The 14,100-nt window shown below is 34.5% G+C and overlaps 1 protein-coding gene across 6 annotated transcripts in view; it reads right to left on the bottom strand.

Annotated features, from left to right (window-relative positions):
• UBR3 (ubiquitin protein ligase E3 component n-recognin 3) overlaps window positions 1-14,100 on the bottom strand; it is a 241,425-nt gene that overhangs the window by 128,943 nt on the left and 98,382 nt on the right. For all 6 annotated transcript variants that reach the window (XR_006712948.1, XM_045480147.1, XM_045480143.1 and 3 more), the window contains exons 14-19: window positions 13,094-13,222; window positions 12,376-12,428; window positions 12,140-12,273; window positions 11,689-11,774; window positions 9,766-9,907; window positions 7,218-7,314 (exon numbers count right to left, since the gene is read on the bottom strand). Coding sequence is in view for 5 of the 6 variants with exons in the window: in XM_045480147.1 (XP_045336103.1) it covers window positions 7,218-7,314; window positions 9,766-9,907; window positions 11,689-11,774; window positions 12,140-12,273; window positions 12,376-12,428; window positions 13,094-13,222 (641 nt within the window). In the remaining variant the exon portion in view is untranslated. The remainder of the gene's footprint in view (window positions 1-7,217; window positions 7,315-9,765; window positions 9,908-11,688; window positions 11,775-12,139; window positions 12,274-12,375; window positions 12,429-13,093; window positions 13,223-14,100) is intronic.

Here is a 14,100-nt window from a genome sequence, read left to right as displayed (position 1 = left end):
AACAAAATTTTTTTTTAATAAATAAAAAGTAAAACTTGAGACCGAATGAACTTTAGACAACCTAATAGAAAAACTGGCAAAGAATAATGTATACACAGTTCTCAGAGCAAGAAACATGAAGAGAAATTAATAGATTTTTTTAAAGCTCAACCTCGAGGACCTAGTAATCCAGAGAATGCAAATTAAAGTGAGCTACACATTCAGCTCTTGAAGTTAAAATCAAAGAATGAACATAAGTATTTAACTTTACTTGCACTCAAAACTCCAACAGAACTATGATAATGGTATTTTTTAAAGGATGAAAACCACAACGATGGGGAAAATCAGAAAAGAAAAAAAATGCAAAATTTTGTTAATTGGAAAGGAAATGAGCGCATGGTAACTCAACTAGTAGACCTGAGAAAGCCAAATCACAAGAAGGCAATTGGGAAAACTGAGAATCAATCCAAGTAACACTGCAGCATCCTCAAAAGGTCAGAAACTGACAGCACCTGGTACCTCAGTAGTAGGAGATCGGGAGTAAGAAGTGTTTCTCTCCCACTCCAACAGAATTCTGACTGGAGAATTCATCTCTGGAGAAGGTAAAACACAAGCACAGTTAAAGGAAGGAGGATGGGGAATTAAGGTCACAGTATTCACTTCTGATTCAGAGCCAGGCGTTTGTCTCCTCCCATTCGGTTCACAGAATAATGGCAGCCAAACCATTACCTTCTGGGCAATATATGAAAATACTTCTCTGAGGACTCTTTCTGGACCAAAAAGAAAGTTCTAAAGAGACTAACATAAAGGCTCTCAACACACCTGCCTGCCCAAATCACCCTACATTAAAACTCAGGATCTACAAGCTACACCAAGGTACTCCGAGCTCTTTATCAAGAGCAGCCAGAATGATCAGACATCTGAAGAATGCTTCTAATATGGAAGCCAGAGACCAAACAACAGAAAACTCAATTTAGAATAAACAGATATCATGTAAATGGGGGGAAAAAACTAAAAAACAAAAAGATATATATCATTAATATACCAGAGAAATGAGTTGCATCTATGATTCAAGATGAGAAAGACATAAAACTAAGTTTGTTTAAAAAAAAAAAAAAAAAAGCTGGTTTCTATATACTATTATAGTAGCTATTTAAAAGCATAATTTTCAAAAAATTTCAATAGCTTATGATAAAATATTTCAACTATCCTATTTCATTTAGCATAGATAAGCATGTTTAGTGTTCATTTTGTTTCTTTGTTTGCTAGCTCCTAGATATGTAGCACCTAGATTAATAAAGTATTCCAAAATAAAGGTTATATATTTGTTCAAGGCAGCAGGTAATACATCATTTTGACTGCTCTTTTCAAAAGCATTAATAGAATAATGCAAATGAAAAGCTACATGACAGCAAAAAAATTCCAAGTGATTCAAACCAACACCTAATTATTGACTAGGTTGAAGCAAAAATGATATGTATATAAACTCATACATCATACTTTCAAACATGGGCCAGTAGTCATTAACCTTCAAGATGGGAGATGGGAAGCAATAGAAATATCAAAAATTATAGTTGAAAAAACTTACTTTCCAGCTGAATTTAAAACAGCCACTGTATAAAAATCACATTTGCGGGTTGGAAAAGGCCTAGACAATAGTTCCAATACTGCCATTAAAAAACATTTTCACTTAACTTCTTTGGGCCACAATGTCCTCATACATAAAATACAATATTGATGGTTTTCCAACTGTTGGGTTTGTGTTTGTGTTGTTGTAGTGTTGTTTTTGTTTTCCTTTTAAAAGCTGAACTGCCCACTAAGGGGTATTTGGAAAGGAGTGAAGAAAGCAGTATGAACCACCTCCATTCTCTAGGCTTCCTCTTGCTGTTGCCCAACCTGCTCTTCCAGTGATGGCCCCAGAGACACTTTGATGCAACCTGGATAGATCTTAAAGGCCTTTTCCAGCAACAAGATCCTAAGATTCTAAACATCTAACCATTACATACAGCAAATGGCTTGTTTTCACCTAAACACTCAGCACAAAAATTTAAAGAAATTTATTTTTCATTAATTTAGCAATTACTAACCGCCTAAAAAGGGCCTAGCAACAAGCTTGATTTTAAAGACATAATAGTGTCAATTTATCCAATCATTTTTCACCATAATTCTTCACAAGGATTTTCTACTGCCTTCTTGCAAATAAAAAACGATCACACTCAGTAAAATCAGTTTAGCCACTTCTTGTCCCTTAGAAGTAAAAGAAAATGAAAATGACCAGGAAGTCCTACCATTTAGGGTTATTTCCTGTTGTGCTCTAATAAGAAGTGAAATAGTCAACTATACAGTCAAATATACAGCAAATAAAAGGTATCACATGAAGAAAGCAGATGCTATTATTTCACATACAAAATAAATTTCAAAACAAAATTAAGGTTTACATAAAAACTAATACATTTATTCATGAGTATGATATTTAAGTACATGAAATGTTATCACATGAATATAATAGTTTATACATAAATTAACTTATAACAAAATGATTAAAGAGTTTTAGCCTGAAGCTATAGAGTACATTTATTTGTCCTTTGTTATTACTGCTTTATTTAAATATACATCTCTTGGGGTGCCTGGGTGGCTCAGTCAGTTAAGCATCCAAATTCAGCTCAGATCATGATCTCACAGTTTGTGAGTTCAAGCCCTATGTAGGGCTCTGTGCTGACAGCTCAGAGCCTGGAGCCTGCTTTGGATTCTGTGTCTCCCTCTCTCTCTCTGCCCCTCTTCTGTTCACCTCTCTCTCTCTCTCTCAAAAATAAACATTAAAAATTTTTTAATAAAATAAAATACACACTTTTTTTTAAAACAGAGATTTCCAAACTGCCAAGAAACATCACTGCACTTCAGAAATTACTAAGAAATTATAAAGATATTGTACAGGAAGGAACTCAAAAGCCCAATGGGGGACGTGAGAGAATTAGAAAAACTATGGAGAACAAAACAGGAAAGAGGAAAAATTAATAAAAATAGCTCTGAAGATACGGTCTTCTATGACTATGTGAAGTGGGTATAAATCAAACTATGATCTGGTTCTAAGCAACTAATAACACAAAATACGTTACAAAAGACAAGATACCAGAAAACAAAAAAAAGGATACCTCTATGTCAGTATGGGTCTAAACCAGCTTTCTCAGTCTTGACACCAATGATATTTGGGGCCAGATAATTCTTGTTCAGGGGGACAGATCTAGCTAGCTTCTACTAGATGTCAGTAACAACCATCCAAGTCTTCAGACAATGCCAAATGTCCCTTGAAGGATAAAAATCACTCCTGGTTGAGAACTACTGGTTCTCTCAATGAAGGAAATTAAGTGCTCGGAGCAATTAAGTCTGCTATGTGAAAAATAAAAGATACAATGCTGTTTGCTTTACAGAGTGCCTGGCATATAACAAGCATTCAATAAATATGTATTGTTAATAAAATTTCCCCTTTAAAACTGATTGCATTAAGTATTTAATGGCTCCCTGAAAACTTTGAAAGTTTGAGCCCAATCCCAGTCCAAATTTCTATTTATTACAAAGTTTAAAAAAAGCAATAAAATTTACTATATACATACTCTTTATATATTCAAATGACTAGCCACCACTACCACCCCCTGAAAACGGCAGAGCCACTTAAGACCACAGTGTTTATGTCACATTAGGCTTTCCATGCAAATGCTTCCTCCCGTCCATCTTTTTTCAAGATGAACTACTCCAATTTATTTATTCAATGAATATATTCTGAATGCCTACTATGTGCCAGCACTGAAAATAAGTACTAAAGATGTAAAGGGAGAGACAAAAATATCTTCCCTCAAGGAACTAAGAGTCTAGTAAAAGCCTACAAGTAAACAAATAGGTACAAAACCATATAAAAAGAAGTTGTTAAGAAACCAGAGTACGGAGAACCTGAGACTACCTCTTCAAGGGTTTTAAAGAAAGGTAAAGAGAGATGCTGATGGCTGAACTATGCGTTGTTTTCTGTTTTTGTTTTCTAGGGGGTAGGAAGGGTATACTAAAATTCTATACTATAAACTTTCTTCAGATAGGTCTCTGATGGATCATAAATTCAACATATATCTATTACTACACTGTCTTGGCAAAAAAGAAGTTTCAATTATACCTAATATCTACACTTAAACTTTGACAAATACTTTCTCAAGATCAAAGACATTTATATCACTTAAAATTTGTTTTTATGAGAATGCAAGCTGGTGCAGCCACTCTGGAAAACAGTATGGAGGTTCCTCAAAAAACTAAAAATAGAACTACCCTACAACCCAGCAATTGCACTACTAAGCATTTATCCAAGGGATACAGCTGTGCTGTTTCGAAGGGACACATGCACCCCCATGTTTATAGCAGCACTATCAACAATAGCCAAAGTATGGAAAGAGCCCAAATGTCCATCAATGGATGAATGGATAAAGAAAACGTGGGATATATATATACAATGGAGTATTACTCAGCAATCAACAAGAATGAAATCTTGCCATTTGCAACTACGTGGATAGAACTGGAGGATATTATGCTAAGTGAAATTAGTCAGAGAAAGACAAAAATCATATGACTCACTCATATGAGGACTTTAAGAGACAAAACAGATGAACTTAAGGGAAACAAAAATAATATAAAAACAGGGAGGGGGACAAACCAGAAGAGACTCACAAATATGGAGAACAAACTGAGGGTTACGGGAGGGGTTGTGAGAGGGGGGATGGACTAAATGGGTAAGGGGCACTAAGGAATCTAGTCCTGAAATCATTGTTGCACTATATGCTAACTAATTTGGATGTAAATTTTTAAAAATAATAAATAAATAAATAAATAAATAAATAAATAAATAAATAAATAAAATTTGTTTTTGAAATATTTAACATATGCTTCAGAAAAGCACAGATGGGGCGCCTGGGTGGCGCAGTCGGTTAAGCGTCCGACTTCAGCCAGGTCACGATCTCGCGGTCCGGGAGTTCGAGCCCCGCGTCGGGCTCTGGGCTGATGGCTCAGAGCCTGGAGCCTGTTTCCGATTCTGTGTCTCCCTCTCTCTCTGCCCCTCCCCCGTTCATGCTCTGTCTCTCTCTGTCCCAAAAATAAATAAAAAATGTTGAAAAAAAAAAAAATGTTAAAAAAAAAAGAAAAGCACAGATAATGGCACAACAACAGACACTCAGATCAATGGAACAGAATAGAGAACCCAGAAATGGACCCACAAACGTATGGCCAACTAATCTTTGACAAAGCAGGAAGAATATACAATGGAATAAAGACAGTCTCTTCAGCAAGTGGTGCTGGGAAAACTGGACAGCAACATGCAGAAAAATGAACCTGAACCACTTTCTTACACCATACCCAAAAATAAACTCAAAATGGATGAAAGACCTAAATGTAAGACAGGAGGTCATCAAAATCCTCAAGGAGAAAGTAGGCAAAAACCTCTTTGACCTTGGCCACAGCAATTTCTTGCTCAACACATCTCCAGAGGCAAGAGAAACAAAAGTAAAAATGAACTATTGGGACCTCATCAAAATAAAAAGCTTCTGCACAGCAAAGGAAACAATCAGCAAAACTAAAAGGCAACCCACAGAATGGGAGAAGATATTTGCAAATGACATATCACATAAAGGGTTACTATCCAAAGTCTATAAAGAACTTATCAAACTCAACATCCAAAAAACAAATAATCCAGTGAAGAAATGGGAAAAAGACATGAATAGACACTTCTCCAAAGAAGACATCCAGATGGGCAACCGACACATGAAAAAATGCTCAACATCACTCATCATCAGGGAAATACAAATCAAAACCACAATGAAATACCACCTCACACCTGTCAGAATGGCTAACATTAACAACTCAGGCAACAACAGATGTTCGTGAGGATGCAGAGAAAAAGAATCTCTTTTGCACTGCTGGTGGGAATGCAAACTGGTGCAGCCACTCTGGAAAATATGGAGGTTCCTCAAAACATTAAAAATAGAACTACCCTACGACCCAGCAATTGCCCTACTAGGTATTTATCCAAGGGGTACAGGTATGCTGTTTCGAAGGGACACATGCACCCCCATGTTTATAGCAGCACTATCAACAATAGCCAAAGTATGGAAAGAGTCCATATATCTATCAATGGATGAATGGATAAAGAAGATGTGGTGTATATATGCAATGGAGTATTACTCAGCAATCAAAAGGAATGAAATCTTGCCATTTGCAACTACGTGGCTGAAACTAGAGGGTGTTATGCTAAGCAAAATTAGTCAGTCAGAGAAAAGACAAATATCATATGACTTCACTCATATGAGGGCTTTAAGATACAAAGCAGATGAACATAAGGGAAGGGAAGCAAAAATAACATAAAAACAGGGAGGGTGACAAAACAGAAGAGACTCTTAAATACGGAGAACAAACAGAGGGTTACTGGAGGGATTGTGGGAGAGGAGATGGGCTAAATGGTTAAGGGGCATTAAGAAATCTATTCCTGAAATCATTGCTGTGCCATATGCTATTTGGATATAAATTTAAAAAAATATGTAAAATAAAATAAAAACTTCAACAACAAAAAAATCTAAAAAAAAAACTAATAAAAAAAGAAAAGCACAGATAAAACATGGTATTATATGATGTTCAGCAATATAACATTAAGGTTTAAAAATTGGTGGAAACAATACATTAAAAAATAGTCTATAACAATAACAAAAATGAATACTTCATTAAAAAGATATTCTTCAAAACTTTTTTCTGAAATCATCAACATCTTAAACCACTTTGTTAAATATTTACAAATAAAATTCATTTTTCTTTGGCTATTTTCCCAGTTGTGAAAAACACAGCAATATTACCAAACTTTTGGTAGATACCCATCATCTCTGAGATCAGATAATTTTATTCTCTTAACTTGTGCCTCCTCTACTGGTGTGAAAGCAGAACAACACAAAACCAAGTTTTGCATTCCACCAGTCAAACAGCAACTAAATAAGTTTGTTATTTTTTTAATGTCTATTTGTGACATTATAATATTTATCAGATTTTGGATCAAGATCTTGAGAACATAAATATATGGCAGATTTTTTTAAATCTTAAAGTATTATTTTCTCCTCTAAAGATTGAGAGTATACTTTAATCACTGCATGTCACATTTGTGTTATAACTAAAGTTTTTCTACATAAATATAAAATATCCATTTTATACTAGCATAACAGACTTACAATGCTGTATATCTGTCCATTGCAGACTGCACGTCTCTACGGTAAACTGTTCGAAGAATGACCATGACGGGGTCAAACTCCTGATCCCAGACTTCAGCTATTATTCAAAAGAAAGTAGAAACAAAACACTGACTTCTTAGGAACAAGGTCAATTTCTGATGACTAATTACATTTAAGTATATTTTAAATTTATAAGATGGGATAGTTTAATCGGATCATATATTTGCTTTAATAAGCTTGATATCATGACTACTTTTCTAAGTCTTAAAAATCATAATTTCATCATTATGAATATTCTTTTAACTTCAGTAAGAACTAGTGAGCAAAAAAAAATGTATTACAATGTGATAATGCTGCACCATAAAAGTTTAGTTTATGTTTTTTTTTGTAAAGTGCCAATAGAATGTAAGAAAAAAAACACATTAACAAATTTGAAAACATTCAAAGATAAAAATGTGAAAGCTACATTAAAAAATTAATGAGCTATTGATTTTCAAGAGTCTTTGTAATATTTTTGGTTTGTAGAAGTGATTAGGAACCATTACCCCATGTGTGGAATGTGTACAAGTGGTGGTATACAAGATGATTTTAAGTGCACAAAGCTTTTAACAATTATACAATTATATTAACATGTATTAAGAACTTGTACATTGCATATAAAACCCATGATTTCATAATCATGCTTAGCATGAGGTGAAATTTAAAGAAGTGAATCCACTCAAGAAAATACAGCATACTATGTATACAGTAACAGAGATGGTATTTAGATGTAGAAAAAATCTACAGCATGGCCTGCAAATAATAATTTCAGAAACCATTGCCTTAAGAGTGTTATCTTTCCTAGATCATTTTTCACATCTCATTCTAGCAGAATTCTTAACATCTGAAAACAGTAAGAAGCTTAAGCTTCTCTCTACATATCTACTGTAATTCCAATTTCCTGGCATAAGAAACTGTTAACAATTGTCCCTATTTTCATGTAACAGACTATTCATTCATCTTAAGTTATCCTAAGTATGACTTAAGAATCCTTAAGATAGGCCTTCACAAAGACCTTTGTTCTTATTTCTATTATCATTTATTGTCCTTCACTTTTTAATCTATTAATTTGTACAATAAAATGCCAATGCTTTTATCAGAATAAAACCACAGCAATAGAAGAAAACTGTTAGTGATTAACTAGTCTGGCAGGCTTTAGTGTTCTGTGGATTCCCACAGAAGTGTACCTGGGGCCACTTCAAGAGCAAGGAGATGACAAAACAGTCGAGAAGCCACGTCTACTACCTGCACCCACTTTAACAAGAGTAGGTTTGCTTTTATTGGTTTTGTATAACAGACTTAGTTAAGGTTTAGTTGCCCAAAACTAAAGGCTTATTTCAAACACTTTTTAAAAAGCTTTAAAAGTACTCATCTACCCCAACTCTCTCATTTTTACAAATAAGATGTCAAATCTAAACATCACACAAACTAGTTAATCTAATCTTCAAAAGCCCAATGCTCGATCTCAGTGTCTCAAACTTTCCTGTGCATGACAATCACCTTCAGAGCTTATTAAAAAAGCAGATTCCCAGAATCCATCCCGAGAGATCCTGATGAGAACAGACTGAGGTGAGGCACAAGAACCTGTGTTTTTTATAAGGACCGCAAGTGACTAGGACAGAGGTAATCCTCACACCATAATAAGCAGTGTACTATGTGATGCAGCTCCACCTGAGAAGTTCTCTACAATAGAGAAACACTGTGCTTTTCCTTTAATGGAATACACACTGCAACCAGAGACTCTGGATTCACCATTGCAAACTCCTGGGAAAATCCCACATGATAAGGCTTATCCTGCTGGATTTTGCCAAACAGTACATGTTATTCACACCTTCAACATGGGCATCAGTTTTTCGGCTAGACAATGAGTGTTGAGGAAGTCAAGAAGCATGTAAGTGGTACTTCCTTCAAACTTTTAACTTAGATTAGTGAACATGTGAAAGTGAAAAGGACAAGACTGTGAATGAAGACTTCACTACTTGTGGCGCTTGGCAAGCATGTCATCTATGAAGCTAGGGAGAAAACCTTGGAAAACCAACCACTTAAGGAAAACATTTTATGTATTTACATAGGATGTAGGAAAATGTAATCAGTATCGTATCTGGATTTTAATTTTAACTGTTTCAAGTTAAATTTTGGGTAGTGAGAACTATTTCAAAATCAAACTTAGAGAATAAATAGATTTAAAAAAAATTTTAATATACATTGTTTTATAATTTCTGGTTCATTTACAGCTCATTCACGTATAAAAATGAACTAGAATTCATATATAAAGTTCCTTTTCTAATTCAGAGTCATCTAAGAAGGTTTCCTGTAACATAAAACCATAGATTTGTAAATAAATAGAAGCAATATCACCATATACCATAAAAAAACAAACACACATCTATAAGAAAATTGAGGAATAACTCAAAGACAAATAAATAAAAAGCAAAATGTTTTCTTTACGTACACAACTTACCTTCAGAAAACCATTTCTGAAAAAATGTATTTATGTACATAAACGTACCTTTAGGAGTATACATGCCTTGCTGCATAGAACCTCCAGGTTCAAAAACAGGAGCCTTAAAGTCAGCTACAGCTGATAAAACTGATTCAAAGCTGTAACTGCCTGGAATAATACCACTTTTGGGATTTGGATTTTCTGGAATATGATGTATGTGTCAAGAAAAAAATTAATGCCTAAAAGCCAGCTTTATAAAATTACCAAGGTACTCTAGTTTCTAACTATTTTTGTTAAGAGTAATTGGCTGTAATATGTAATACTGGCCACAAGAGGGCTATATAATACAAGAGTTCAGTAACTTTTTATTAATTGCGAATTTTTAAAATATTTTTAACCTACAAGCCTACTTCTAGCTTATATGCTAAAGTAGTTCCCAAGTTTATTTCTCCCCAAAACAAATTAACCAAATTTTAAGAAATGGAAAAAAAAAAAAAAGCTTATAAAATTAATCTCCATTCTTTTTTTTTCTTTTTTATTTTCAGAGAGCGAGCACACACGAGAGGAGCCCAGGGAGAGAGGGAATCTTAAGTAGGCTCCATGTTCAGCACAGAGCTTGACACGGGGCTCGATGCCACAACACTGGAATCATGACCTGAGTCAAAATCAAGAGTCGGATGCTCAAGCTACTGAGCCACCCAGGCGCACCTCCATTTTCATCATTTTACAAATAATGTTATATTCTCCCTTAGAGAATCAAAAACAGTATGCTAAAAATTAGCCAATATTTTTATGAGCAAAGATTATTTTTCCAAAAACACAAAATGCCATCCTCCAAAAAAAAAAAAAAAAAAAAAGAGAAAAAAGATGCTAAACAAAGTTTTATAAAGTAAGCCAGGAAACCACAAAGATCCTTTCCCACTGATTTCACATTAATCAATTAATTTTTCTTTTTTTTTTTTTAATTTTTTTTTTTCAACGTTTATTTATTTTTGGGACAGAGAGAGACAGAGCATGAACGGAGGAGGGGCAGAGAGAGAGGGAGACACAGAATCGGAAACAGGCTCCAGGCTCTGAGCCATCAGCCCAGAGCCTGACGCGGGGCTCGAACTCACGGACTGCGAGATCGTGACCTGGCTGAAGTCGGATGCTTAACCGACTGCGCCACCCAGGCGCCCCATCAATTAACTTTTCAAAATTCAAAGTTACAGAGGAATGCCTCTGCTGTTACAGCATTGATACACATTATATAATAGTTGAATGAAATCATCAAACAATATCAAATTGCTGCTGCTTATGAAAATCTTCAAGGTTATCAAATGGCATTCCATAGGAGTTATTTCACAAAATGTCAGCCAATTATTCCAAACGTATTCATAATATACAAAGTAAACTTAGTCCAAATTTATAAAATAAATTTTTATCACAAAATAACAAAATCTTTGTCTAAAATTATATTAACAACTTAAAAAATAATAAAGTGTCTGTTGTATGCTCTGTCCTATACAAAGAACCATAAGTTTTTAAAGTTTATAGACGATAGTCTTTCCCCTCAAAAACTTCTTGGTTTAAGATTGAATTCTAAGAAAAAAATTCTTAAAATGTTTAAAACCCTGGTAATAATTATAAGGTAAACCTATAAATTTTAACCATGATTTCCAACCTAGATTACAGATAACGTAGACTTTGCTGCCTTTTACCAAGTGTCCAGCTTCCTTTCATGAACACGGTCCTAGAAGGTCAGATCCTGGGTTGCCCAGAGCCATCAGTTCTGAAGTGTAACCACGGCTAACAAGAGCTCCCTGAGCAGTGACAGAGAGAGGCAAAAATATCTGCCAACTAGCCCTGGACACACACTTGAACAGTTAAAGGTTTTTTTCAACTCCAAAAATATTTTTTAATCACAAAAGTGATGTATCTTTAACCCATAAAAATTACTTATCATTTAGACTCTATAATTAACAGAAACTTAAGCTTTTAAAAGGATATGAGGTCCAGCAATGAACTGTGTGTCCTGTCATTCATGCACAACTGGGCTACCATCTCTGCCCTGAGTATCTCATCATCAGACATTCCTAAAACAATTAAAAAGGAAATTAGTTAATCTGAATATACGTAAATTATAAAAAAAAAAACAACTTACCACACTTTTTATTAAGCTGTTTTACTAAAAATGAGATGCTTCAAAAATTAAAGAGCAAAGAATGCAATGCCCCAAATATAACCAGTTTAACTAACCTGCTGTTTGCAGCTCCCTTAAGTAAAGGGTTTTTTAAAGGATACTATGAAAGGAGTAGCAATTGCACATGTCAAGAGTTTGAAACAGTATTTAAATATATCCAAATCCTTTTCTTTTTTCCATAAGCCAGTTACTACCACAGGGAGAGGGGAGGAAAGAGAGAATACTTAATACCCAAGCATTAGTAGGAGTGCTTTTTACCTAAATGTAAACGAAGACTTAAAAGAATCACAAGAAATGTAAGAGCGCCTTCTAACATCGATCTCTCATGCTCTGCATCAAGTACTGTGTTTTGATGTTGTGAAGCCATTGTCAACAAATCCACTACCTTAAATCTATAATAAGAAATATTTGAGACAGATTTTTTTTAAGTTAAAACAAAATCAACTTAAATTCCAAAAACTTCCTAATACCTGTCTTGATAAAATTATGCTCACCTTTCAAAGACAGATGAAATAAAATAATCTGGGTCAAGTCTAGAAGCACAAACCTTTAAAAGACAAAAAAACAAAAAACAAAAAAACCCAGAAACTTTATCTCTCAATATTCAGTTTTACTTCTTGTATTAATCATGTGGTTTGTTAGTTTCCTATGTCTTATGACGTTTTGACAATGTGGGGGGCACTTACAGACAGGGGAGAGACCACCCCTCTCTGGGCTAGCTAAAGACAAGAAACATTCTTAAATATATTCCTAAAAACAGTAAACAACTTCCTGGGGACAAGCCTCTTACAGATAAGTCAATCACCCCCCTTTATCTAACTCTCACACACGAAGCCAGTATTCTCCCTGCCCTGAAACAACCCATGGCCAGGTAGCTGGGGACAGCCCCAATGCCCCAAAGCCCACCAGAATCTATTCAAATTAGCCAATTCTCAACTGCTTCCCCTGCCTTGCCTTGCCCTTTCTGTGGATACCCCCCAAAAGGTCCTGCTCTAGGATTTCCCCCTTGTTCCTGCCTCTTGACCAAAGTCTAATGCTTCCTGTGGTTCTGCTGTGGCATGGCATGTCCCCTTCTCCTGGAAAATTTAAGTAGTAAATTCTTTCAATAGCAATGACCTCTTCATGTCATCGAGTCACCTCTATCAACTAACTGCTGCAGGTACAAATGAGAAACTTCTAAAGTATAATATCTGCATTATCAAACTGGCTTACCTGCAGTAAGTAAATGTCAGGGTCAATCATGGAATTACAGAAATGAGACTGGACATAGGTCATAGCTTGTCCTTTGATTTGTAGACCATTTCTTACCCACATATTGCTGTGGATTTCAGCAAGACTTGCCTAGTAAAATAAAAATTAAGTAAACTGGACAAAGAAGTGTTCTAAATTCAATCTTTATAAAAATCATGTTATACTGAATAATCAGTTCAAAGTATTTTGTAACTTAATCATAGAATAAGCCTGACATTCTGCCCCATGTTAGTTTAAAATATTCTATTCAAATACATACTTTGAAATTTTTAAGTGATCATTATGCTTTATACAATCCCTTCTTTTGGAGTTTGTACATGAGTTAGTATGATGATGCCTGGATACATTTATAACAATTTTAAATGAAATCTTTCATGAGGAATCAATGACACTTATATTTAACTCTTTGTTTCTCAAGAAAAAAACCTTACATAATGCTTAAAGAAACACACAAATAAGCATAAAACAAAGTTAATTGCTCCAATAAATAAATATAATCTATATCTTTAATGTACCCTAACTCAACCTTCAACCTAAATTAGTAATCTTTCAAGTAACTGGCAGGTAAGAGAAGGTCAGATTAGAACAAATTTTTTTTTAATGTTTAATTCTTCATGAATTTGTGTCCTGTATCAACTTCATCTCTTACTTGTTCCTAACCCCCAGTGTTAAAGTTCAATAATACTTAATAAATCTAAAATTTCCAGGAAAAATAAATTGAAGCACACGTCCCTGTACTGTATATAAAAGATTGGCCCATAAAATTATAGTATTAGAACTGAAAGAAACCATGGTGCTTATGCAGAAATATTCTTCTCTCTTCTCTCTCCTCTCATTTTCCAGATTCGGAAACTAAGAATCAAGTAGCTAAGTTACCCCAAACAACATGGTTTTAGTAAAATAGAAATAGCACTAATGCTAGAACTCTTTTGCATCTCCTCTCAAAACAATGCCATAGTATGTTAAAA

The sequence above is a fragment of the Leopardus geoffroyi genome, chromosome C1, assembly GCF_018350155.1.
Source record: "Leopardus geoffroyi isolate Oge1 chromosome C1, O.geoffroyi_Oge1_pat1.0, whole genome shotgun sequence".
Lineage (NCBI taxonomy): Eukaryota > Metazoa > Chordata > Mammalia > Carnivora > Felidae > Leopardus > Leopardus geoffroyi.
The sequence above is the reverse complement of the archived record's forward strand: the minus strand, read 5'-3'. Positions and strand labels throughout refer to the sequence as shown.